This window comes from Centropristis striata, chromosome 10, assembly GCF_030273125.1.
Source record: "Centropristis striata isolate RG_2023a ecotype Rhode Island chromosome 10, C.striata_1.0, whole genome shotgun sequence".
Classification (NCBI taxonomy): Eukaryota; Metazoa; Chordata; class Actinopteri; order Perciformes; family Serranidae; genus Centropristis; species Centropristis striata.
Genome location: NC_081526.1, coordinates 1,047,321 through 1,074,820, shown reverse-complemented (window position 1 = coordinate 1,074,820; position 27,500 = coordinate 1,047,321). Strand labels below are relative to the sequence as shown.

General features: G+C 36.0%; 1 protein-coding gene across 1 annotated transcript in view; it reads left to right on the top strand.

The window, feature by feature from the left end:
* epha3 (eph receptor A3) overlaps positions 1 to 27,500 on the top strand; it is a 217,238-nt gene that overhangs the window by 115,388 nt on the left and 74,350 nt on the right. Inside the window, exons 4-5 of the mRNA XM_059342240.1 lie at positions 8,854 to 9,009; positions 18,134 to 18,508. Coding sequence (XP_059198223.1) covers positions 8,854 to 9,009; positions 18,134 to 18,508 — 531 coding nt within the window. The remainder of the gene's footprint in view (positions 1 to 8,853; positions 9,010 to 18,133; positions 18,509 to 27,500) is intronic.

Here is a 27,500-nt window from a genome sequence, read left to right as displayed (position 1 = left end):
AAAATATAAAATAGCCTACAGCAATAACTGTACTTCACACTGTTTTGTATTGTTTAAAAATCTTTTTGAATGGCTGCATAAAACCTGCACTGGAACTTTGATTTTCCATTGTATTGTTAAATTGCAGGACTAGTGGTGTAATAGCATGTTCTCACCGGTTTCCTCCCACAGTCCTAAAACATGCAGCTTAGGTTTAACTGGTGACTCTTAATTACCCGTAGGAGTGAATGAGATCGTGATTGTCTGTCTCTGATAGTGTAGACAAACAGTTAGAGATAAAGAATAAATGAAAGAATGAATAAAAATGTGAAATATCTTCAGGCTTCAGGCCCACAAATTCAGAGAAAAAAAACACATTTTTTTGTCTCGTCTTGAAATTCTTTTCTTGTCTAGATATTTGTCCAATCCCAAAAGATAAATAGTAGCAAAACATTTCCTGACCAAGGTCAGGTCAGGATCTGAGCCAACATGTAGTAGAAGAACCACGACACCACCAGCAGCCACGTCCATTATTGATGAGGTGTCCCATGACCCACACTATTGATCCAGCCCAGTTATTCTACAAGCAGCATATCATGTGGCTGCTGCTGCCTCGTGTGTGTGTGTGTGTGTGTGTGTGTGTGTGTGTGTGTGTGTGTGTGTGTGTGTGTGTGCGTGCATGCATGTGTGCACGTGTGTGTGTGTGTGTGTGCATGTGTGTGTGTGTGTGTGTGCTGCTCTTTAAAAGTGGATGAAGAGATAGTGTTTCAGCTGTCATTATGTACAGACATGGTGTTATACCCCCGTGAGAATATGAGTATTTGCAAGAATTTCAATTTGAATGCATGTTTGTGTGTGTGTGTGTTTGTCTTTATATAGTTGTGAGGACCAACCCTTGGCAGAATACCAACATTGTGAGGACATTTGTAGTTGTGAGGACATTTTTTCCAGTCCTCACAAAGAAAATGCTAGGATAGCCTCTAAAGGCCTTAATTAATCATCTGTATGAATTTCAGGGAAGGTCCTAACAGAGATGGTAAACCCTGAAATGTGTGTGTTGGGCTAGGGGAAGTGGTGGTCCTCACAACTATTAAAGACATGTATGTATGTGTATGTGTGTGTTTGTCTTCATATAGTTGTGAGGACCAACCCTTGGCAGAATACCAACATTGTGAGGACATTTGTAGTTGTGAGGACATTTTTTCCAGTCCTCACAAAGAAAATGCTAGGATAGCCTCTAAAGGCCTTAATTAATCATCTGTATGAATTTCAGGGAAGGTCCTAACAGAGATGGTAAACCCTGAAATGTGTGTGTTGGGCTAGGGGAAGTGGTGGTCCTCACAACTACACAAAGACATGTATGTGTGTGTGTGTGTGTGTGTGTGTGTGTGTGTGTGTGTGTGTGTATCACAAAGGACTACTTAGGGGGATCCAGTGATACAGTCCTTACACGCTGTTCCTGCTGCTGTTATTGATTTGAAAATAAATAAAAGATGATTCAGGGGGGATAACCTTCATATTTTTCTCTCCTGCAAATATTTCATCTTCGCTTTTGTCGAGGCAGAGATGCTGTCGTGAGATGTGTGTGTCTGTGTGTTATTTTCACACACACACATGCACACACATGCACACACATGCACACACACACACACACACACACACATGCACACACACACACACACATGCACACATGCACATCTTTTAATTAATCACACATACTCTGTCATGTGTAGAGGTGCTGTGTTTCCTCTCCCGGGGCACAAACACACATGCTAGCACACACACACGCTATCATCCTATATCACACACACACACACACACACACACACACACACACACACACACACACACACAGCCGGTGAATGTGAGTGTAACACAGCTCTGGATGAGTAGTTAACCTCCTGTGAGCCGAGTCTGATTTTACCATCAGTCTCTTGTCAGAGCAGCTTTTTTTTTTATCCTGGCAGCAGAAACAGGCTCTTTATTATCCTTTTCCAACTGTTATAAAAATATTTTTAGGGTTTGCGGTGAAGAAAATACAACATATCACTATACTGTCACATGAAAAGCTCGTAGAGTAAGTGCAGCTTTGGCTATTATTGATTTCTACATTGAAACTTTACGGGGTCTTCTCCGTGCCTAATAAGTTTCACGGCTGTGTTACGCGCTGAAAAGTCCCCACATATTTTTAACTTTCAAGTGGAAACGAGGCTGTTTTTCTTTCGTTTCTCAGCGTGTTGACTTGCCAGAGTCCTCCGTCCAAGTCTGGTGTGATGAAAAGTTCCCCCAGCGTTTGCAGGAACCATACTTAAAGGATAAGTGTGGTTTTATTCCATATTCCCCTTCATAAAAAATGATCCTGCTGGTGTTTTTGGTGTAGCGAAAGAATTACACAGCACATTCCTTCCTACTATATATCTCCATTGTTGTCCAAGAAAAAATTAAAACCACATCTTGGAGGTAAAACCATTCCACAGGGAGACATTCAACTTTATTATAATCAGCATGTATTATTGATCTCAGTCAGTCCTACACACTCCCAGTTGGTAACACTTTACAATAACCATCATTTATAGATGGTAAATAGATAGTTTATTAATGTTTAATCATCATTTATAAACCATATATAGGCCATTTAGAATGGTGAGTAGAAAATTTAATAATGTTTAACTATAATTTATAAATGCCAAATAGATTACTTTACCATAAACAAAGATAATTATTAGTTTATTAATAGCTTTACACTCATTATGACATTTTTAACACCATATTAAGTATGTAAATGATTTCAAAATTATTCTTATACCTTTAAGAATTTGCTTGAAACCATTTAAAGATTAAATATGTATAGAATTTTGTAAATGGTTAATAATAATTGGTTTATAAACCATCTATAAACATCACTTAGATGGTTATTGTAAAGTGTTACCTCCCAGTTTACTCTAAATGTGTATTAATACGCAGCTGAAAATAGTCCACGACAAATACAACATTGACTCTCTGTGAGTAAAACTACAGTCTCAAACCAGAGAACTTTAATGGAGTTTTATTCTCTCTTTGCAATATAAACAGTGGTGCAAAGTAACTAAGTACATTTACTCAAGTACTGTACTTAAGTACAATTTTGAGGTGCGTGTACTTCACTTGAATATTTCTATTTTATGTAGGGTGAATTTGGGTGATGTGGGACACTTTTTACAAATTTGACTTTGTTATTTTTTTCTAAATTAAAAAGTATTTGATGTAATTTCAGTCACATGACCCCCATGGTAGGCAAGGCCAGTTTATTTATATAGCAGAATTCAACACAAGGTGATTCAAAGTGCTTTACATACACATTAAAACAGCAAGAAACAATTGAAAACAGTAAAAACAGTCAATTAAAACAGGGAAATGGAAATAAAAATATAAATAGGATAAAATAAAAGATACAGCAGGATAAAAAAAAGAGATAAAATAATAAAAAGCACAAGTCAGACATTGTGTAGTTAAAAAGTAAAGGCAGATAAGTGTTAAAGTTAAGATACGCTGCAGTAAACTATAGTGATTTTAGTCCTCATTTAAAGCAGCTGTTCTCAACCTTGGGGTCGGGACCCCAATTGGGGTCACGAGATGATTTCTGGGGGTCGCCAAATCATTTTGGAAGTCAGCTCTGTCTCCACTGTGTTAAAGTGTTCATGTGTTCATGTGTTTTAGTCTTGTTGGTCATTTAATGTCTTTTTTTTTTGTCATTTTGTGTGTTATTTGGTCATTTTGTGTCTTTTTTTGTGTCTTTTTTGGTCAATTTGTGGTCAATTTGTGTCTTTTTTTTGTTCATTTTGTGTCTGTTTTGATCATTTTGTGGTCAATTTGTGCCTTTTTTGGTAATTTTGTGTCTTTTTTTAGTCATTTTGTGTGTTTTTTTTGGTAATTTTGTTTCTTTTTTGGTCATTTTGTGTCTTTTTTGATCATTTTGTGGTCAATTTGTGTCTTTTTTTAGTCATTTTGTGTCTTTTTTGATCATTTTGTGGTCAATTTGTGCCTTTTTTGGTAATTTTGTGTCTTTTTTTAGTCATTTTGTGTCTTTTTTTGGTCATTTTGTTTCTTTTTTGGGTGATCTGAACTGTGTGTGTGAGATTGTGTTCAGTGAGTGGGGGTCACGGACAACATGCATGTTAAATTGGGGGTCGCGACTCAAAAAGGTTGAGAACTGCTGGTTTAAAGGAGCTGACCTCACATCTACAGGTAGTTTGTTCCACAGGTGAGGAGCAGAATAACTGAAAAAGTAAAGTGAAGTTTTTGATGACTATATTTACTTTAAGCAGGAAATAAACCAGACAAACCTTAAGTGTCCCACATTACCTGAATCCACCCTAACTTTATCCTTCTACTCCACTATATTTATAGGCAAATATTTTATTTTTTACTCCACTACATTTATCTGACAGCTTTTTTCACGTTGAGATTTAACATAAAAAACATCTCAGCCGAGTCATTCGCAGCTTTTTCAGTTATGCTTAAGACCACAGATTTTTTTTAATTTCTTTTACAGGATGTGATTAGTACAAAAAGTTTATTTAAAGTAGAAATGAGACGTGTCGAGTAAAGTGATTTTGATGAAGTACCACTATTTTAAGGTTTAGTTTCTTTCTCTGATGGAAGCTTTCGTCACAGATGATTAGTTCAAGGACCGTTGGAAATATGAAAATCCGACAATATCCTCTGTTTTTACAGTTTGGCTTTGATAAATGGTGTCATTTATTTAAAGAAAACATGGCTTACAGAGCTGCCAGCGGGTTGGAGGGTTCAGATGGTGAAAAGAGTTACCAGTGGGCTCTGGGCTGAGAGGCTGAGAGACAAAACCTATAAATCCTGCAGCAGAGCAAAATAAATGAATTGTCTTGATGTGTTTCATTTGTCTTGATCTGTTATTCTATTATCTGTGACTTAGAATAGGAGCATGAATGATTAGTTTGTGATCCGTGTGAGGCTGATGCCAGGAGCTGGTCCACACGGGGACTAACTGGAAACAGATCCAGTTGGACTGGATCCCAGTGGTCTGACTGTCCAGTGGATCCAGTGAAGGGATCTTTGTTTGTGATCTGTTAGGGTCATGTGATCTGTCAGAGGTTGTTTATGACCTCAGTCTGTTATTATCACATTAATTCATCCTAACAGGCTCCTGTTCTATGTTCCTTCAGCGTTTCTGCTGACCTCGTGGTTATCTCCTCTCTTCTCTAACCTGATTGGCCGAGGCCGATTGCTGTCAGCTCTGATTACCTGGTGTGTCGTCCAATCAGGGTGGTCTGTTATGTTCTGTGTGTGTCAGCAAGTGTTGTGGTTGTCATTATTCCACCAGAGGGATTAAACCGCTTCACTTTCTATTACTCTATCACACACACACACACACACACACACACACACAAACACAAACACACACGTGCACACACATGAACACACACATGCACACAAACACGTGCACACACACATTAACACACATACACAAACATGCACACAAACACGTGCACACACACGTGCATACACACGTGCACACATACACACTCGCACATGCACGCACACACACATGCACACACACACAAATGCACACATGAACACATGCACACACACATACTCGCGCACACACACATGCATGCACGCACACACACACACACACACATGCACACACATGAACACACACACATGCTCATATAAATGCACACATACATGTACGCACACACACACACACACACATTCACACACATGCACACACATGCACACACACATACTTGCACACACACACACACACACACACCTGCTGGTGGTGGTGGTGGTGTGTTACCAGTGTGTGTGGTGGTGGTGTAGTGGTGGTGGTGGTGTAGTGGTGGTGGTGGTGTAGTGGTGGTGGTGGTGTAGTGGTGGTGGTGGTGGTGGTGTCAGTGATGGATCTGGCAGCAGGGGTATCAGCTCTGTTGGTTCTGCAGGAGTTTGTTGTCCACCACTGGGATCTGACAGACGTTCTGCTGACACACACATTCTGCTGGCTGGAGAGAGTGTGTGTGTGTGTGTGTGTGTGTGTGTGTGTGTGTGTGTGTGTGTGAGGAAGAAGAAGCTTGTTTGTGTTTGCATGTAACAGTATCACATTGATTTAAATGTTCCATGTTTGCATTTAGTAAAAATGAGGTGATTTGTTAATGATTTATTGCATACATGGTGTAAGAAGTATTCAGATCCTTTACTGCAGTAAAAGTACTAATACAACGCTGTGGAATTACTCCACTACAGTAAAAGTCCTGCATTCAGAACTTGGCTGAGACTTGGCTTTGTCATGTGACAAAGAGCTGCAGACTTTTTACACAGACCAGAGGAGAGAGGTCAGACAGGCTCTGCGTAGAAGGAAATCTGCAGCTCGTGTTTTATTGTTTTTGCAGATGATTCTCACTCCACCAATCAGAGAGTTTTATTCAGTATTGGTAACACTTGTGGGAACTTGGAAAACTCTTGTTTAATAGATTCCATTTGATATCAGTTTCTGTAAAATAATTGAGAGGAATTTCAACCTGCGTTTCTCTCTTTTTTATGATTTATGACACTATAAAAATGTTATATATACTCCTTAAAGACATTTATGAGTTCTTCCTTCTTCTAGCCATGATTGTGCTGTTTCCATAGAGCTGCTGGACTCATATATATATCTATATTTTCAGTGGTGGAAGAAGTATTCAGATCCTTTATTTACTGCAGTAAAAGTACTAATACACACTGTGAAATGACTCCACTACAGTAAAAGTCCTGCATTCAAAACTTACTGAAGTAAAAGTACAAAAGTATCAGCATCAAAATGTACTTAAAGTAAAACTACTTGTTATGCAGAATGGATCCACTCAGACTGTTGTATAAATTCTAAATATATTATTTTGTTATAATGTTTTATGCATTTATGTAAGCAGAGTTTTACTATTCGTGTTCCTATTAGCCCTCATAATGAGGACATAAAAATGAAGCAACACTGGCTTGAAACTCCATTCCAGATTTTTTTTGATGATATTTAGCCACGTAAAACTGGAGATAATGTCAAATATATTTAGTATAAAATACAGAACTAGATATTATCCTAATTTTACCTGTTATATGTTATATTTGCAACCTGTGTTCATATTTGCAACATTTAAAATTCTGTGTTTTGAAACATAATTTTCAAGATCAGATTTTAAGTTTCCTTTGTTTCTTTTGGGGTCAAAATGTTGATCCAGTAAGTCAAAGTTAAAAATTAATAATCAGGACATAAAGGTGAGATAACGCTGAAAAAACTGATCCCAACATGGCATGGTGAAGATTTTATAACATATTTTTTAACGAACATAATAGCCGAAGATTTCATAAAGAGACTGCAAGAGAAGGCAGTGAATGTAAATGTGCTGTTAATGTAACTGGAAGCCTCCGACTGCTGGTAAAAACAATCATTCTCTTTCTTTCTTTGTCTCTGTTTCTCTTCATCTCTCAGAAGATGAATAATGCAGATTGTCGCCTCAGATAAAAGACTGTTCTCTTTAAATATCTGAGTGTTAAATCTGCACTCAGCAGCTCTTTTAACTCCTACTCACCACAAATCTGTGCAAGCAGGGTGACACTCCACCTGTGTGGAGGAAACAAGCTGCATGTGTGAGTCTGTTTGTGTGTCTGTGGAGGAGGAAAGATCAAACATTCTCCCTTCTTTATCAATTTAGTTCCATGGTGCTCCTGATTCTTTCTTGTCTTCTTGTCATCTTATCTGGAGACGATACGAAGCTCTGAAGCTACTAAAAGCTCGTCTCCTGGTTCATTTTTCTGCTCGGGGTTAAACTTTAACACAACTGTACTTCTAAAAACACGAGAGTTCATTTAACACAGGTCACACACTGCAAAAAAGGTTTAAAAACCAGATCAAACAGTAAATCTAAAGGTCTAAAACCAGATCAAACAGTAAATCTAAAGGTCTAAAACCAGATCAAACAGTAAATCTAAAGGTCTAAAACCAGATCAAACAGTAAATCTAAAGGTCTAAAACCAGATCAAACAGTAAATCTAAAGGTCTAAAACCAGATTAAACAGTAAATCTGAGGGAAATGATCTTGCTGCATGGACAGATAATTTACCTTGACAAGATTTATTAAATTAAGATTATTAAATCTAGAAATAGGCATGTTGAACACTTCAAATCTAAAGTTTTTTTTATCTTGGTAAGAAACTAATAAGTCATAATATGGAAACATAAAGAAACATTTTGCAGACTTTCTGAGTGTCTGTTACCAAGATAAAAACACTTTTTTGTTGTCATTTTGTGTCTTTTTTGTGATCTTACGTCTTTTGGGGGGTTTTTTTTGCTCATTTTATGCCTTTTTTGGGGTAAATTTTTATGTTTTTGTCTTTTTTGTCATGGTTTTGGTGTTTTTGTAGGTTTTTTTTATGTCTTTGTGTATTTTTTTGTCTTTTTTTGGTCTTTTTGTGTCTTCTTTGTGTAATTTTTTTGTCTTTTTTTGTGCCTTTTTTGTCAATTTGTCTTTTATGGGTCATTTTATGTCTTTTTTGGGTCAATTGGTGTCTTTAGATTTAGAAGTGTTAGATCATTTATCTTGCTTCAAGAGTTCATTTCTTATTTTAAGTGTTCAACATGCTTATTTCTAGATTTAATAATCTTAATTTAATAAATCTTGTCAAGATAAATGATCTGTCCATGCAGCAAGATCATTTCCCTCAGATTTACTGTTTGATCTGGTTTTTAAACACCTTTTCTGCAGTGCATCTTTCATTTCTTGCTTGTTGTAGGTGCTGTGTGGAAGAACTCTTAGAGCTGTTTTATAGATGTTGCTGTGCTGCTGCAGCATGAAACTCATGCCTCCTGTCTCTCTTTGTCTCCAGTGTGCAGAGCCGGTTTCTACAAGTCCTCGCTGGGAAATCTGGAGTGTTCCAAGTGTCCTCCCCACAGCGTCTCCCACCACGAGGGCTCGCTGCACTGTGGCTGTGAGAAGAACTACTTCAGAGCCGAGGGAGACCCTGCTGCCATGGCCTGCACCCGTGAGTTTAACTTTATTTATTACAGCTAGAAACCTCTGGACCTGCTGGATATATCACAGCAGCAGGAGGAGGAGGAGGAGGAGGAGGAGGAGGAGGAGGAGGAGGAGGCAGCTTCCTCCCTCTCCACAGCTCCTCACTATTTCCTTTACTGATATCAGAGATAACCTCCAGGATGGAGTGGGAGGATTTTTATCATTAGCTCATAAAACATCAACTGGAACTCGTCTTAACCTCCCTTGAAGTGAAGCTGGTCAATTTGTTTTTGGTCTTTTGGGGTTTTTTGTGTCTTTTTTGTGTATTTTTTGTCTTTTTTTTGTCTTTTTGTGTAATTTTTGTGTCTTTTTTGTGTCTTTTTTTGTCAATTTGTGTCTTTTTTGGGTCATGTTTTTGGTCTTTTTGTGTATTTTTTGTGTATTTTTTGGTCTTTTTGTGTCTTTTTGTGTAATTTTTGTGTCTTTTTTGTGTCTTTTTGTGTCTTCTTGGTCAATTTGTGTCTTTTTGTGTCATGTTTTTGGTCTTTTGGGTTTTTTTGTGTCTTTTTTGGTCTTTTTGTGTCTTTTTTGGTGTATTTTTTGGTGTATTTTTTGGTGTATTTTTTGTCTTTTTTTTGTCTTTTTGTGTCTTTTTTTTGTAATTTGTGTGTCTTTTTTTGTGTCTTTTTTGTCTTTTTTGTGTCTTTTTGGTCACTATTTCCTTTACTGATATGAGAGATAACCTCCAGGATGGAGTGGGAGGATTTTTATCATTAGCTCATAAAACATCAGCTGGAACACGTCTTAACCTCCCTTGAAGTGAAGCTGGAAGACATAATTTGGCTGTCAGCGAGTTTTACTGTCCTGAGATGGTGAAAATGCTTTCAGATTGCTTTCACACTTCATCATTGTTGCAGAATATTATATCTGTCCAAACTCCATATTGTTACATATTAGTCAGGAGGTTTAGATAAATAAAGAGGACACGCAGGACAAAACACCACATTTTTTCCTCATGATCTCTATCACTATAGGTTTCAGTAGTTATGAGTTTAAAGTGTTTGGACTCTATGTTCACCTTGAAATTATGTAAAAACATGGCGAAAATGTTAGTTTTTTTTCATGTAAAATTAAAGGATAATGTCACAAGGACACAATAACCCGAAAAATTACAGGAATATTCAGTCAAAATTTCAGTTTTTGATAATATTTACATTTAAATTTACATTAGAAAACCCACTCAGTGTGTTTTTACGGTGAAGCAAATTCAAAATATATTTTTCTTACAGTGTAGGATACCTCAAGCTGCAAACAAGGTCAATTATGACTTTTTCAGCTATGAATTTGTGATTTGTGGGGTTCTATATGTGTAAAACTTCCCTCAGGATGAGAAAAAAAATGGATTTAAAAATGTGTGCATCATCTGTAAGTCATCATCACAACGTGAAGTCTGTACGGACTCAGTGGGAACTCAGTGGGCTGAAACTTAGAAATAAACCTGGAAGATAGAAAGTGCTTGTGATGTGTTCACTAGTTCAACAGTTCCACTTCTTATAATACATTCATGATATGTATGCAGATTGAATCCTGAGGCTTCGTTTCATTTCCGTTTATTTCGGTCAGTACATGTCATTAAAACAGAAGAAACAAACCAGAAAAAAAAAAACATTGATTAAAGTAAACAGAGAAAGAAACTTGATAATAGACATTTGGAGCGAAAAGGCTGAATCAGTTTATTACGCCTGTTACAACTCAAGTTAATTTAAAAATTAGAAATGTACAATGTGTTATTTATTTATAAAATAAATAAGCAGTCACAAAAACTTGTGTGTCTGTAGGAAACCTCGAGCTGCAAACAGTTATTCAGTTATGAATTTGTGATTTGTGTGGTTTTATATGTGTTAAACTTCCTTCAGGATGAGAAAAAAAATGTATTTAAAAATCTGTAAGTCATCATCACAACATGAAGTCTAAATGGACTCAGTGGGAACTCAGTGGGCTGAAACTTAGAAATAAACCTGGAAGATAGAAAGTGTTTGTGACTCTGGTTGGACTGAACACTTCAACAGTTCTCTTTATCACGTTGTTATCAAAGTCAAAGTCAGATTTATGTATATATCTCATTTACAGACGGCTGAGCCACCAAATGCTTCACATAAAAGTGCAAAAAGTGCAATAAAATACAGAATTGACAAAGGTAAAAAGAAACAAAACAAAACAAAAAAAAGAAACAAATAAGTCATAATATGGAAACATTAAGAAACTTTTTTGAAGATGTTAAATATTTTATTGCTCCGAGCGTTTAAGCAGCTCATTGATAGCTGAGAGGAGAGACATGGAAACATTTAGCAGACTTTCTGAGTGTCTGTTACCAAGATAAAAACTCATTTCTTGTGTTTTTTTGTGATTTTATGTCTTTTGGGGGTTTTTTTTTGGTCATTTTATATTTTTTGGGGTCAATTTTTGTGTTTTTTTTGTCTTTTTTGTCATATTTTTGGTCTTTTCGTGTTTTTTTTTGGTCTTTTCGTGGGGTTTTTTTGTGTATTTTTTGTCTTTTTGTGTATTTTTTGTCTTTTTTTGGTCTTTTTGTGTCTTTTTGTGTTTTTTTTTTTGTATTTTTTGTCTGTTTTTGGTGTTTTTGTATCTTTTTTGTGTAATTTATTGGCTTTTTTGTGTCTTCTTGGTCAATTTGTGTCTTATTGGTCCCTTTTCATGTCTTTTTTTTGGTCAATTTGTCTTTTTTGGTCAATTTGTGTCTTTAGATTTAGAAGTGTTAGATAATGGATCTTGTTTTAAGAGTTAAGAGTTAATTTCTTATTTTAAGTGTTCTACATGCTTATTTCTAGATTTAATCATCTTAATTTAAGAAATCTTGTCAAGGTAAATTACCTGTCCATGCAGCAGATCATTTCTCTCAGATTTACTGTTTTATCTCGTTTTTAGACCTTTTTTTATTAGTGTCCGGCTGCAAATACGTGTAGTATGTTTTCAGAATCAGCCCCTTAGGTCCATAAATCAGAAAAACAGAGAATATAGAGAAACCACAACATACAAACACAACAAACAACAAAACAAAACAAAAAACACAAAAAAAAGTTATAATGCATTCATGCGAATTCAAATTGAATCCAGAGGCTTGAAGTGTCTCTCAGTGTTGACAGTGTTTTCCCTCTTAACTGAATCTTATTTATTGTTGTTTTCATAAACATAATGCGCTGCAGACTGCACCAATAAAAGCAGCTCAGTAATAGAAAGCGAGTGTGAACATTCCTCCTGTATTAAAGGTCACTGAGGTCTCTGTTGCCCAGGAACTCTTTATCACCTCCCGTCTCCCTACGTGAGTCTCTTTGTCTCAGCTTCAGATGGATTGCAGATGCAGATGCAGATGCCTCCTGCAAGCTTTCCGAAATGCATTCCCCATAAAACCATAAATCACTGCATTCCCTCGCCAAAAAAGACACAAAATGACCGAAAAAACTAAATTACTTTAAAAAGACACAAAATTACAAAAAAAGACACAAAATGACGGAAAAAAACTAAATTACTTTAAAAAGACACAAAATGACAAAAAAAGACACAAAATGACCAAAAAATGACACAAGTGACACAAAAAAGACACAAAATGACCAAAAAAGACACAAAATTACTAAAAAAAGACACAAAATGACCGAAAAAAGACACAAGTGACACAAAAAAGACACAAAATGACCAAAAAAGACACAAAATGACAGAAAAAACTAAATTACTTTAAAAAGACACAAAATTACAAAAAAAGACACAAAATGACGGAAAAAAACTAAATTACTTTAAAAAGACACAAAATGACAAAAAAAGACACAAAATGACAAAAAAAAAGACACAAAATGACGGAAAAAAACTTAATTACTTTAAAAAGACACAAAATGACAGAAAAAGACACAAAATTACAAAAAAAAGACACAAAATGACCCCAAAAAAGACACAAAATGACAGAAAAAAAAGACACAAAATGACAGAAAAAACTAAATTACTTTAAAAAGATACAAAATGACAGAAAAAGACACAAAATTACAAAAACAAAGACACAAAATGACGGAAAAAAACTAAATTACTTAAAAAAGACACAAAATGACCGAATGAGTCTCTTTGTCTCAGCTTCAGATGGATTGCAGATGCAGATGCAGATGCCTCCTGCGAGCTTTCCAAAATGCATTCCCCATAAAACCATAAATCACTGCATTCCCTCATGTCAGGTTATGGATACATCCGCTACTAAATGGAGCTCAGAAGAAGAAAAACAGCCTTGCACCGTGCAGAGAAGAGTAGAAATACAAATTGCGGCCCGGAGCCAAAGACAGATCCTAATTAGAAGGAGAGTCACGGCGTCCCTGGCGTCGTTATCTCCACGCCGTCCTGTCAGCGAGGCACGTTCACCTCGTCGGGACGCATTGAGCAAATGAATAGATACGTTGTTAAAGATAATGATCATGATTATAACGTTAGCGGTGGGATGGAGGTTGTTTAGAATTGACTTTGGTAATTTGGAAAATGTTGCAAGGAAAATGAGAAGGAAAAACGATGAAATAATACCAAAAAAAAGCCTTGAACTGTGTGGTATTTCCTGCTGGATCCAACATGGGATGTTTGTGTAACAGCTGTATAAATGTCCACTTCCAAGAATTCAGTTCCACCAATTAAAAACGCATCAATGGATCCCACAGCTCCGCCTCTAAATTAGCACAAAAATGCACTAAAGAAGAGCTGGTCTGCCTTTTTAATCATCACCATCACCGCAACTGGCTGAAACACTCTACACTGTAAAAAAATGTTTTTATAAATGTTGCATAAATTAAAGATTTTACCATTTAATGTTACAGTATATACTGTAAAAAATACCTGTAGAAATTACAGTAAAACACTCTCAAATTGCATGAGAAGTAGGGCGTAAAATGAAAAATTGCTTAGCACCATAATAATACTAATAATACTAATACTACTACTACTACTACTACTACTACTAATAATAATAATAATAATAATGCCTTAATTTATATAGCACCTTTAAAAACAGTGTTTTGACAGAACAAGCATGGATAAAAGTCCTGCAAAAATAAGAAGCCAATAATAAAGAAGAAATAAAAAGTAATATATATATATCCACATATATATACATACATATATATAAATACATATACACATAGACACTTTTAATTACAGTAAATCAAGGAATAGTGCAGTATGAATACAGTAAAATAGAACAGTTTTACTGTAAAAATATTTAAAAAATCATGTACAATTAATGGAGAAATACCATATGGTCACAATATGTGGTGCCACAGGGTTCTGCATTGGGGCCCCTCTTATTTATCATTTATATCAATGACTTTGGTCTAAATGTGTCCGATGCAAATGTGCATTTCTATGCTGACGACACGGTTATTTACTGCTGTGGATCAACTCTTGTTCAGGCACAATTACCCTAAAAATAAAGGGAATATACAGTTTAAATTACAGTTTTTGCTGATATTTACATTTACATTAACAGTAGAAAACCAACTCACTGTATTTTTTACAGTGAAATTCTGGCAACCACAGCTGCTGGTATTTTACCGTAAATTAAACAGATTATTTTTTACAGTGTAGACGTAAAATTAAAAATTTAATATCACCGTATTAGATGTTTCTTTCATGTAAAATTAAAAGAGAAATACCATATTTTCACTAGGACACAATTACCCTAAATATAATGGGAATATTCAGTCAAAAAATACAGTTTTTGATAATATTTACATTTAAATTTACAGTACACTGTAAAAAATATATGAGGAACTACAGTAAAATACTGTCAAATTGCATCAGAAAGAAGGTGTACAATTTAAAATTATATATTACCATAGTAGACACTTAATTACCGTAAATCAAGGAATAGTACACAACTTAAATTGTAAAAATATTTTTTAAAATGTATGTAAAATTAATGAAGAAATACCATAATGTCACAAAGACACAATTACCCTAAAAAAACAGGATTATTCAGTCTAAATAACATCATTTTTTCCTGATATTTACATTTAAATTTACAGTTGAAAACCCACTCACTGTAATTTTTTTTACAGTGAAGTTCTGACAACCACAGCTGCTGGTTTTTTACTGTAAATTCAACCGTTTTTTTTATTTTTACAGTGTATGAAATCACTTTTTTCTTAAGTTTGAGGCTGGAAAGAGCCTGAAGAGAGAATTGTAACTCATAAGTCTCTTTGTGAGGAATTGGAGATTACGCACACATCCTCGGTTCCTCCACGCCATAATTCATGTCACATGTTAATCTCTAGTCCATGTTTTATTCTGACGTCTGGATCAGTGTGTGATTGGCTGCAGGTGTGCGTGTGTGTTGGCTGTGCAGGTAATATGAGCTCCAGGTGGATGTGGTCTGATGTGGTCTGATGTGGTCTGGGGGAGTTAGTGGTCCAGGTGAGCCAGAAGACTGTCAGGGTCACCATTACTAACAGAGAAAACACACTTTCACTACAGAGTAGAGGAATAATATTAATAATCTGTGGGTTATCTCAGTAATAATAATAATGGAGCCTGTTGGTGACAGTAAGCTGTTTTCTCTGTTAGTGGAGGAGTTTTAATGCTTCTGACAGCAGATCCTGACAAATTATTTGGTGTTTATTGCTCGACTAGAATTGGCTGAAAGCCTCTAAAGCCTCAAGGTCTTAAACTCAAATTACCTGCTGGAGGCAGTAACAAAATAACCAAAGAAAGACACAAAATTACAAAAAAAAGACACAAAATTACAAAAAAAAAAGACACAAAATGACAGAAAAAAATCTAAATTACTTAAAAAAGACACAGAATTACAAAAAAGACACAAAATGACAAAAAAAAGACACAAAATGACAAAAAAAGACACAAAATGACGGAAAAAAGACACAAAATGTGAGTTCTGACCATAATGGCTGAAAAAGATTATTATTATTATTATTATTATTATTGGATGTGCTGCCTAGTTGTTCTTTGAATGAAATGTGTCTGATCACATTACACTCTGATGGTAGTAAGAGGAAAGTAGATTCTCTGCATTTGGTGATTTCTGTTGAGGCTGTGGAGAAAATAAATCATACAATACCATAAATTGTGTTCTTCACCATAAGTCTAGACAAGCCAATTTTTCTTCTTCCATTGGCAGATAATTTTGATATTTTTAAGCAGAATACACCTAATTTTTGTACTTTTTCCCCTTGTTTTTAAGAGCTGACTTTTTGCAGTGTAGTAGTGTTCTGTTATACAGAATTAACAGTCTGTAGAACATCTTATCAACCAATCAGAGTTCAGTATTCAATAAGGACATACAGTATAATAATAGCCTATTACATAATTTGTCCTTGGTTCTTATTGTGTAGTAAAGTCATTATCATTATAATTATACATTTTATTCAGACAGATAAATGAGTGTAGGAGCTGCAAAACACCTCTTAAACTTCCAACACATCTTAAGACGTTTTCTATTCTGATTTGTTTAGATAACCTGAATGTCTTTCTCTGATTTTCTCCAGTAAAACATTTAGTTTTGTCTCCTGATTTCTCTCTTCACTAACAGTGAGAGCAGCCTGCAGATATCAGACAGCAGCTCTGAATAGTTTGGAAGTGAAGTAAATTCTCGTCAAGTCAAACAAACCAAACAAAGCATTTTATCTGAAGCCCCCCCCCCTCCTCCCCCCGCTACGCTAACAGCTAGCTGGCACTTTGTTTTGTTCCTCCATGTAATTACAGTCATAGCTTTGATATAAAAATCTGGAAATAATAAGAAAGATCTGTTTGTAATAAGACGTTTCTACTTTTATATGTCAGTCTGACTCTGACAGGCTGTTTTTTTACTGTTTCATGACCTTTTTCTTCTTCTACTGATCCAAAAAGAGGAAAACAGAGACATAAGCAGACTCGTATTACATCAAGCCTGATATTACCAGACAACAATTACAGACGCTGCTTTCATTACAATCTGTAGAATCAAACCTCTGTATAGGTGCAGGACTTCTGCTCTTTAAAGACCAGTTAAATGACCGACTCCCTTCTGGAAAAGTCACTTTCTGGAAAAAACAGCAGACAAACTCCGTCTGATGACGCCACCAGAATCTTTTTCATCTCTGATCTTATATTTATAGGACATTTTTATATTTTCCTTTATTTATTCCTCAAGGAGTCATTGAGGACATCAACAGCACAGAAGAAAACATAATGAAAGAACAAACAACAACAAACAAAACACTAGAACAACATTAAAAAGAGTCACAGTGAAAGAAAGTTATTGTTATTATAGTTTAGTTATTGTTATTATACTCAAAATTCATCCTAATTGAGATTTTTTTAATTTTGAAGTGTGCATTCAGCATTTTTAATGCAATCTTTTGTGTTTACTGTGATTTTATCTGTGTTCTTTGTAATTTCTTTGTGTGTTTTTCTGTGTTTTTTGTAATTTTGTGTGTGTTTTTGTGTTTTTATGTGTTTTATGCATGTTTTTTGTGTTTTATGCGTGTTTTTTGTGTTTTTATGTGTTTTTATGTGTTTTATGCGTATTTATTGTGTTTTTTCTTGCATTTTTATGTGTTTTATGCATTTTTTGTGTTTTTATGTGTTTAATGCATGTTTTTTTGTGTTTTTTCTTGTGTTTTTATGTGTTTTTTGCATGTTTTTTTGTGTTTTTTCTTGTGTTTTTATGTGTTTTTTGCATATTTTTTTGTGTTTTTATGTGTTTTAAGCATGTTTTTTGTGTTCAAAATGTTGATCCAGTAAGTCAAAATTAAAATGATAATCAGGTCATATAGGTTATAGGTTGTGCTGAAAACAATGACACCAACACGTCATGGTGAAGATGTTTAACTGGTTTATATAGAGACAGAATGAAAAAGAGTCAAAAACCAACAAAATAGCCCCAAACTATTAAAAAGGGTTAAATGAATAATGTTTTCTATGTTAAATTAAATTTTCCCTTCTGGAAAACTCACTCACTCTGATGACGCCACCAGAATCTTTGAGAGAAATCCTTTATTCTCCTTTCTTCTCCTTTCTTCTCCTTTTTTCTCCTTTATTCTCTCCATTCTAAGCCGTTGTTAGTAATCCTGTTTCCGCGGTGACCTCATCCTTTTCTCCTTCTCTTCTCCTCCTGCCAGGACCTCCTTCGGTCCCCAGAAACGTGATCTCCTCCATCAATGAGACCTCCGTCATCCTGGAGTGGAGCTGGCCGGAGGACGCCGGCGGCCGCAGGGACCTGACCTTCAACGTGCTCTGCAAGCGTTGCCGTGGCAACGGGGCCGCCAACGGCAGCAACGGCGGCAACGCCGGCGGCAACCTGCGCTGCGAGCCGTGCCGCAGCAACGTCCACTTCCTGCCGCGCGCCACCGGCCTCCACAACACCACGGTGACGGTGGGAGACCTGCTGGCTCACACCAACTACACCTTCGAGATCGAGGCGCTCAACGGCGTCTCAGCCATGGCGCCCAAGATGAGGCAGTACGCCGCCGTCACCATCACCACCAACCAGGCTGGTGAGACACACAACACACGGATATACACTACTGGTCAAACGTTTTACAACACACCAACTTTTCCAGAATTTAATTGAAAATTATGCACTCTGAAATTAATGCACATTTGCAACATTTAAAATTCTTTATTGAGTATGATAGTGTTTTGAAAGTAAAAAAAAAGATTCAAAATCACATTTTATGTTGGACTAAAGGACAAAAAAACACACAAAATGACCAAAAAAAGACACAAAATTACCAAAAAAAGACACGAAATGACAAAAAAAAGACACAAAAAGACCAAAAAAGACACAAAATTACCAAAAAAAGACACAAAATTACCAAAAAAGACACAAAATGACCAAAAAAAGACACAAAATGACCAAAAAAGACACCAAAAGACACAAAACGACTAAAAAAAGACACAAAATGACAAAAAAAGACACAAAATGACCAAAAAAGACACAAAATGACCAAAAAAAGACACAAAATGACCAAAAAAGACACAAAATGACCAAAAAAAGACACAAAATGACCAAAAAAGACACAAAATGACCAAAAAAAGACACAAAATGACCAAAAAAGACACCAAAAGACACAAAACGACTAAAAAAAGACACAAAATGACAAAAAAAGACACAAAAAGACCAAAAAAGACACAAAATGACCAAAAAAAGACACAAAATGACCAAAAAAGACACAAAATGACCAAAAAAAGACACAAAATGACCAAAAAAGACACAAAATGAAAACATGAAAAACAGCTAGACAGCTAAATAAAAGTAAGTAAAATAGAAGGAGTAAAAAGTTTAATATTTACCTCTAAATGTAGTGAAGTAGCAGTATAAAGTTACATAAAATGAAAATACTCAAGTAAAGTACAAGTACCTCAAAATTGTACTTAAGTACACTACTAGAGTAAATGTACTTAGATACATTCCACCACTGAATATATGTCTCTGAGTCTGAGGTTGTCAGTTAACTTAATAATCGAAAATGTCTCTAAAGTAAGAAGTTTGGATCACTGTACTGAGTTTATATATTAATATTAATATATATATATATGAGGAGTTGAGCCCTCTAACACATGATAATATGAAACTATCTCTCTCACCACCTTGCTCCTTCGTCCTCTAAATATCTACCTCATATATTAAACCAGCAGCCAGTTTATGATCTCCAGCATATGCAGCCAGCCATCAGAGGGACATTTACAAGCAGATCCAGGCTGCTGATCTCCTGTTTAACGACCAGGATCCAGTGTCCTCCTCCTCCACAGAAACAGCTCCTCCTAACACCAGACGCTCCTAACACCTCCATCAATCTTTTATACTAATATCTCTCCACACATCAAGAGCTCAGATGAACCAGGAGGAGAAGGGAATTCACAGAGTAGAATAAATCTGGCTGCAGGAGAAAGAGCCAAACCTGAGAGATCCTGAGAGATCCTCAGAGATCCTCAGAGATCCTGAGAGATCCTGAGAGATCCTGAGAGATCCTGAGAGATCCTCAGAGATCCTCAGAGATCCTGAGAGATCCTGAGTCTGGAGAGGAAAGTTAAAGTTCTGGCTCTAGTTCATCATTTTATTCCTCTTTTACACAGTTTGTCTTTGTGTTTGCTCATGTTTTTGTGTCAGTACACTGTAAAAAACCAACTGTTTTTACGGTAAAAAACCGGCAGCTGTGGTTGCCAGAACTTTACCGTAATAAATACGGTGCAACTTTTTCTAACATTACAGTAAAATTAAATTAGGCACTTTTGATTTCACGTTTAAGATTTTAAGCCATTTTACTCCATATCTTTCCGTAAAAAATAAAAAGATTTTCCATCGAAAGAAACTTTGTTATATATTTTTGTTAGAGATATGGTGTTTAGTACATTTAACAGTGAGAAAAAGTATTTTTACAAAAAATAAATGCAAAAATAACAGTGCTTGTATATATATTACAGCATTTTTTGGTTACAAACACGGTGCCAATGTATTTTACAGTAGAGTAATTTTTCCCCCCCAAAAAAGTGTAAAAAAACACTGTTTTGGCTGATATATATACATTTACATTGTTTTTTATTGTTACTGAAATTGAATTAACACATTTATCATTTTACGGTCTTTTACTGTCATGGTTTAGCAGTTTTTCACCGTAAAATCTACAGACATTTTTTGAGAAAAATGAGAACAGAACTCCTGCTCCTCTCTCCTCTCTCCTCCTGCTCCAGACCCTGGGAGGTGGTCTAGCAGTAGAAGGAGGTGTGTGAGCAGAGAGAACAGATGGAGTTTCTGTCATAGTTGTCATCCAGTGAGGTCAGAGCCTTCATCCAGTGATGATGATGACGGGCAGATGGTGAGAGCTGGAGGAGAAGAATGTCATGAAGCTCTTTCTTTGTTTTGATTTAACATGACACCTCCTCATGTCTGCTTTATCTCAGGAAACCTCAGCCGCTAGCTCCAGACTAATCACAGATGAGATCTAGTCTGGACACCAGAAATTCATTTCTCCGTAGAGGAGACGTGGTTTATGATCCTCCAGAGCCGTTTATTGGATGCTTAGAATGTCTGTCAAAAGCCCCTGTAGGTAGCTCTTAGCCAATCAGATCAGTTATACCAGATGACGTATGTAGAGAGACAGAAATTGATGTTTATATAGCCAGACTAGCCCTCTAGCATCTCTACTTTGAGACTAAAGCAGCTAGCGGTAGCGGGGCTAGTTGGTAGATTAAATCCTGATTCTCAGCAAGGCTAAATCCTCCTTTTTGGTGGTGATAAAGGAGTTTACAGCCAAACGTTGTTCTTCTTTTAAAATAAACTTTGTCTCTAAACTATCTAGAACTCTGTCTACAGCTAGATCCAAAGAGAGCTTGGAGTTTTCTGCAGCCATGTTGGATCCGTGAGAAAACTACAAAACTACAAGCTTCCGTCTGTCGAATAGTACACTGCTACAGAGCTAACTGTTAGCCTGTTAGCACATACGCACTGTACTGCTACAGAGCTAACTGTTAGCCTGTTAGCACATACACACTGTACTGCTACAGAGCTAACTGTTAGCCTGTTAGCACATACACACTGTACTGCTACAGAGCTAACTGTTAGCCTGTTAGCACATACACACTGTACTGCTACAGAGCTAACTATTAGCCTGATAGCACATACACACTGTACTGCTACAGAGCTAACTGTTAGCCTGTTAGCACATACACACTGTACTGCTACGGAGCTAACTGTTAGCCTGTTAGCACGTACACACTGTGCTGCTACAGAGCTAACTGTTAGCCTGTTAGCACATACACACTGTACTGCTACAGAGCTAACTGTTAGCCTGTTGGCTTCACTCAGGTAGAATCATTGCTGCAGGTTTTTAAACCAAGTGGAGACATTGTTTACCCTCGAGCCTCCCTCGGGACATTCTTCATTTAATCATGTTGGCCGTGTTGATGCATATGGCATACATTTGGCCACGGTGTTAGTTGGTTTTTCTTTTGTTTTTAATTTTGAAAGTTCAACCTCAGCTCCTTTAATAAGTCTGTAATAAACCGTGTCGCCATAATACAGACACACGCAGACCCTTAAGGACAGAAATGTCCCGACTGAAACCCAGTAAAACCACAAGTTCTGATCCCTCAGCCACTGCAGAAATAATCATGCATTCTTTTGCAGTTTTGACTATTTTACACCAGATTTAGTCATTTTCTCATACACGCTATTCCTCAGTTATTGCTGCTGTATTATGAAAAAACAAAAATGCATCAAAATCAATGTTGTTACTAATCACCTACATGTTCCAGACTGATAGAAATAAATTCCCCTGGCATTTAATTGTTGTATATTTTTCACAATAAGTGCATCAAAAGTGGTGCAATGTAAACAAACTGGCATTTCAATTTATGTATAGTCAGTAGGTTTAGTTTCAGGAAGGGGAAATCCAATTTAAAAGGTAAATAAATTAATATTTGATAGTAATAATCTGGACTGAAGCTGTTTAAAAGATTAAACTCAGTGGTGAAAGTTATAGAATAAAGATAATATATCATTTTATGGCAGTTTTTTATGCATTTTTTTTCATTTAATGACTTTTTCCCCCCAAGTAAAACCACAAGTTTTGATAGAAATAAATTCCCCTGGTATTTAATTGTTGTATATAATTTTCATAGTAAGTGCAACAACAGTGGTGCAATGTAAACAAACTGGCATTTCAATTTATGTATATTCAGTAATTAGCATTTAAATGAATAAATATGTAATAGGTTTAGTTTCAGGAAGGGGAAATTCAATTTAAAAGGTAAACAAATGAATATTGCTGTTTAAAAGGTTGAACTCAGTGGAAGTGATAGAATAAAGATAATATATCATTTTATGGCTGTTTTTTAATGCATTTTTGTCCTTTTGATTACTTTTTCAAAGTAAAATGATGATCTTACAGCTTATAACTTTAACTTAAGAGTGCTCCAGGACACACACACACACACACACACACGCATTCTTGTACTTCTATCTTTGTGAGGACCCTCATTGGAATAGTGAAGTCTTTAGTTTTAATTCGTTTTAAGAGTGAGTTTGCTAATTTTAGTTCATTTTTATTTTTTTTAATGCTTTAGTTTCTATTAGTTGTAGTGTTTTTGTAATGGGGTATTTGTTGGGTGGGAGATTAAAAGAGGTCACAGTAAATTTTGCCTTTATTTCCTTTGTCTGATCCATCTTCATTATGTATGAAAAAAGTTGACAAAGAGGAAAACGAAGGACATTTTCACTATAATTTTAGTTAGTTTTGTAACCACACAATACAGTTTCAGTTAATTATCATTATCATGTAACCTTTAACCCTTAAAACAAAGTCTGAAATCTAAAAAAAGCCTTTAAAGAAGTGAGGACCGGCCGAAATGTCCTCACTTTGCAAAAAATGTCCTCACTCTGTTGGTTAGAAACGTGTTCTGGTCCTCACTATGTAGGAAGCACAAGAACACACACACACACACACACGGACTGTAAGGACAGATCTAGTCAGTCATGCGTATGTAAAGTGTGTGAGAGGAAAGCTGTCAGAGTGAATATGTAGATGTGAGGTTGTGTTCATATAGAGACTTGTGTCTCTGTGATGTCACAGTGTGACGGTATTAGACGTGACTCGGTCCAGACGTGACCTCTTTACTGTGACAGGGATCACAGGCTAGTATAGATAGTGTGTGTGTGTGTGTGTGTGTGTGTGTTTGTATGTACACATGTGTGTGTGCTGGAGATAAGCCAGGACATAAACCATGTGTTGTTATGAGGGGAAAGGGCAAAACGGATTAATAGCTGAACATTTAGAGTCAAGATGAAGAAGAGAAAGCAGGTTTTGTGAAGCTTTAGGCTCCGTTTACACCTGACAGGTAAAAAGGACTAAATATTGAATGTGAAGTGTCTTTCGTTTACACGGTGACGGCGTTTTGGGGCTTAAAAACTAAAGCAAAAATGTGAAACCACCCTCTAGAGCAGGGGTCTCAAACTGGTGGCCCTTGTGATGATGTTTTGTGGCCCCCACCTTGATATGAAAGTTTAATGTGAGTTTTATATGAATGGCACTTTACCGTGTTGTGTGTGGAAGGTCCCTTTATTTACTTTTTTTGGTAATTTTGTGTCTTTTTTTAATAATTGTGTGTCTTTTTTGGTAATTTTGTGTCTTTTTTAAATAATTTTGTGACTTTTTTGGGTCATTTGTGTCTTTTTTTTTGGTGATTTTGCGTCTTTTTTTGGGTCATTTTGTGTCTTTTTTTAATAATTTTGTGTCTTTTTTGGTAATTCTATGTATTTTTTGGTCATTTTGTGTCTTCTTTTGTAATTGAGTGTCTTTTTTTAAGTAATTTAGTGTCTTTTCAGTCATTTTGTGTCTCTTTTAGTAACTTTGTGTCTTTTTTGGTCATTTTGTGTCTATTTTTTGTAATTTTGTGTCCTTTTTTGGTTATTTTGATACTGCCTCCAGCGGCCTTCAGGTAATTAGAGTTTGAGACCCCTGGTTTAGCGTCACCGTATGTAAACGGAGCCTCAGAGTCTTTTATTAGTATCATTATAATCTGTGTAATCTTAGTGAGCAGGATTCTCATTTCTATCAGATCTGAAGAGGACTCTAAGAGACACTAAGAGGACCGTGTGTGCTCTGAATATTGAAAACCATCTTTAATGTTTGAGTGATCATCAGAACAGATGAAACTCCACACACACACACACACACACACACACACACACACACACACACACACACACATATATCTGCTGGTGCAGCTGTACTCCCCCGTCATCCTGAGAGGTAACAGGGATTATTCTGTCACAGCTCCACCCTCCAGACTCTCTCATAAACACACACATGTCCTGATGCCAGAGCTGTTAAAAGCTGGATTAAGTGTTTCCCTGGGAAGGAGTGTGTGTCCTGGCTGAGCTGTCAAGGTGCTGTCAGATAGCGCCTCCTTCCTCCTCCTCCTCCTCCTCCTCCTCCTCCTCCTCTGCCCTCCACTCATTGTCATAACTTTGTAACAACGGAGGAAACTGTGCTGCACATTTAAAGTAGTCTGGTATCAACAGAGTGAACTAGAGCTGAACTCTGCAGTCTGACAGCCTCGTACAGTAAAAACCTCATACAGGCCTCTGAGAATCACTCATTCACCTGCTTATTGATCTGATAATGTGCTTATTGTTGCTCACGTTGGAATATAGAGAATAAAAACGGCACTCGGAGCTCCACAAAGACCTTTCAGATGGTCCCATCTCTCAAGGAAGGAAGTTAGTCTTCTGATTTTGGTGTTTTAATGAGCTTACTGCAAAAAAGGTGTTTAGTCTAAAAAACAGGTAAAACAGTAAATCTGAGGGAAATGATCTTGCTGCATGGACAGATAATTTACCTTGACAAGATTCATTAAATTAAGATTATTAAATCTAGAAATAAGCATGTTGAACACTTAAAATAAGAAATTAACTCTTAAAACAAGATCAATGATCTAACACTTCTAAATCTAGAGACACAAATGACCCAAAAAAGACACAAATTGACCAAAAAAGACATGAAAAAGGACCAAAAAAGACACAAATTGACCAAAAAGACACAAAAAGACCAAAAAAAGGCAAAAAATACACAAAAAGACCAAAAAAACACACACAAAAACGCAAAAAAGACCAAAAACATGACACAAAAAAGACACAAATTGACGCCAAGCGGTTAAAAACATTGTTACCATTGTGGAATGGAACTATTTTTTTTACGTTTAGGCGTCAAAACTCCATGTTGAAGGTTCGGAAAAAAGATGCATGGTTCTGGGACCAACCAGAAGGTCCCTTAAATTACTTTTTTGGTCATTTTGTGTCTTTTTTTGGTCATTTTGTTTCTTTTTTTTTTTATAATTTTGTGTCTTTATTAATAATTTTGTGTCTTTTTTGGTAATTCTTGCTGCATGGACAGATAATTTCAGGAATGCTAAGCGGTTAAAAACATTGTTAACATTGTGGAATGGAACTGTTTTTTTTTACGTTTAGGCATCAAAACTCCATGTTTAAGGTTCGGAAAAAAGACGCATGGTTCTGGGGAATAAACCCACCTCCAAACAAACCGTCCAACCAGACCAGAACTCTGGTACTCTGGTCTCTGGTTGGAAGTGTTGGTCTGTTGGATCCCTTCAGGGACCTACGTGGCTTTTATACCACATTAAAGGCCAACATTTTGTTAGACAGCGATAAAATTTCAGAGCTCTGTTCATGTGAACAGCAGCACCAAGTCTTCACCAAGTCTCAGGGAAGTAGCTCAGTAGTTTTTTCCACAATCCCGCCCATTTTACTCACCGACCCGCCCAGCCAAGATTGATAAAAACATATTTTGTTACAAAAAAATGTAAACATGAATGTAAGAAAGGAAATAAATGTATAATTGCATTTGTAACCCGGCCCGAGATAACGAGATAATTGTCGAGAAAACAAATGAAATTAACCCGTTATCATGAGGAAACGGAGGGGAAAAAAATATATGAATGCATGGCCGTTTAGGGCTTCCGTAGAACAGGAAAAATGAGTTATAACTAGAAAATTTCTAAAGAAATTTCGATTGTGTGCTTGCCTCTGGACCATCATTCTTGTAAATTCAATCAGCAGTTAAACAGGGACTCTGTCCTGAGTTCACAGACACCTCATACAAGTCTGTAGGACAAACGGTTCATTAGTTTGTAAAAGGGGGCGTGGCTAAACAAATGGGCGTGGCTACTCAAAGGGGGCGTGGCTAAACAAATAATAATAAATAAGAAAAAAAATAAATAAGCTCGGTGAATAGTTGTTAGTTACGGAAGCTCTGAACCGCAAGTGAAGAAATTTTTTTTTGAGATGTTATCTTGTTATTTCGAGATAATATCTCGTTATTTCAAGATAATATCTCATTATTTCGAGATAATACACATATGTAAAAAAAAAATAAGAATTAAAAAAAAAAAATCTTCCAAAAATTTTTTTTCTTCAGATATTATCTCATTATTTCGAGATAATATCTCGTAATTACGAGATAACACACCTATGTAAAAAAAAATAATAATAAAAAAAAAAAAAAAAAATTTTTTTTACATAGGTAAACGTTATAACATAGGTTATAACGAGATATTATCTCGAAATAATGAGATAATATCTGAAGAAAAAAAAATGTTGGAAGATTTTTTTATTTTTTATTTATTTATTTTTTTACATATGTGTATTATCTCAAAATAATGAGATATTATCTCGAAATAACAAGATAACATCTCAAAAAAAAATTTCTTCACTTGCGGTTCAGGGCTTCCGTCGTTAGTGTGCTTTTGCAAGCAAGCACACAAAATAAGAAACATGCAACATTTAGTTTTACAGAGTACTGACAGCAGATTTCAGCAACACTTTTTTGTCTCTGGACACTATTTATTTTCATTGACTTCTACGGCGTAACAACCAATAAACTACACCTCCAATAGTCCAGCGCTGCTTATAGAATAAGTAGATGTGTCAGGTCCCTGGAACCACAGGTGAAGGAGGCTCGGGGCCAGTTC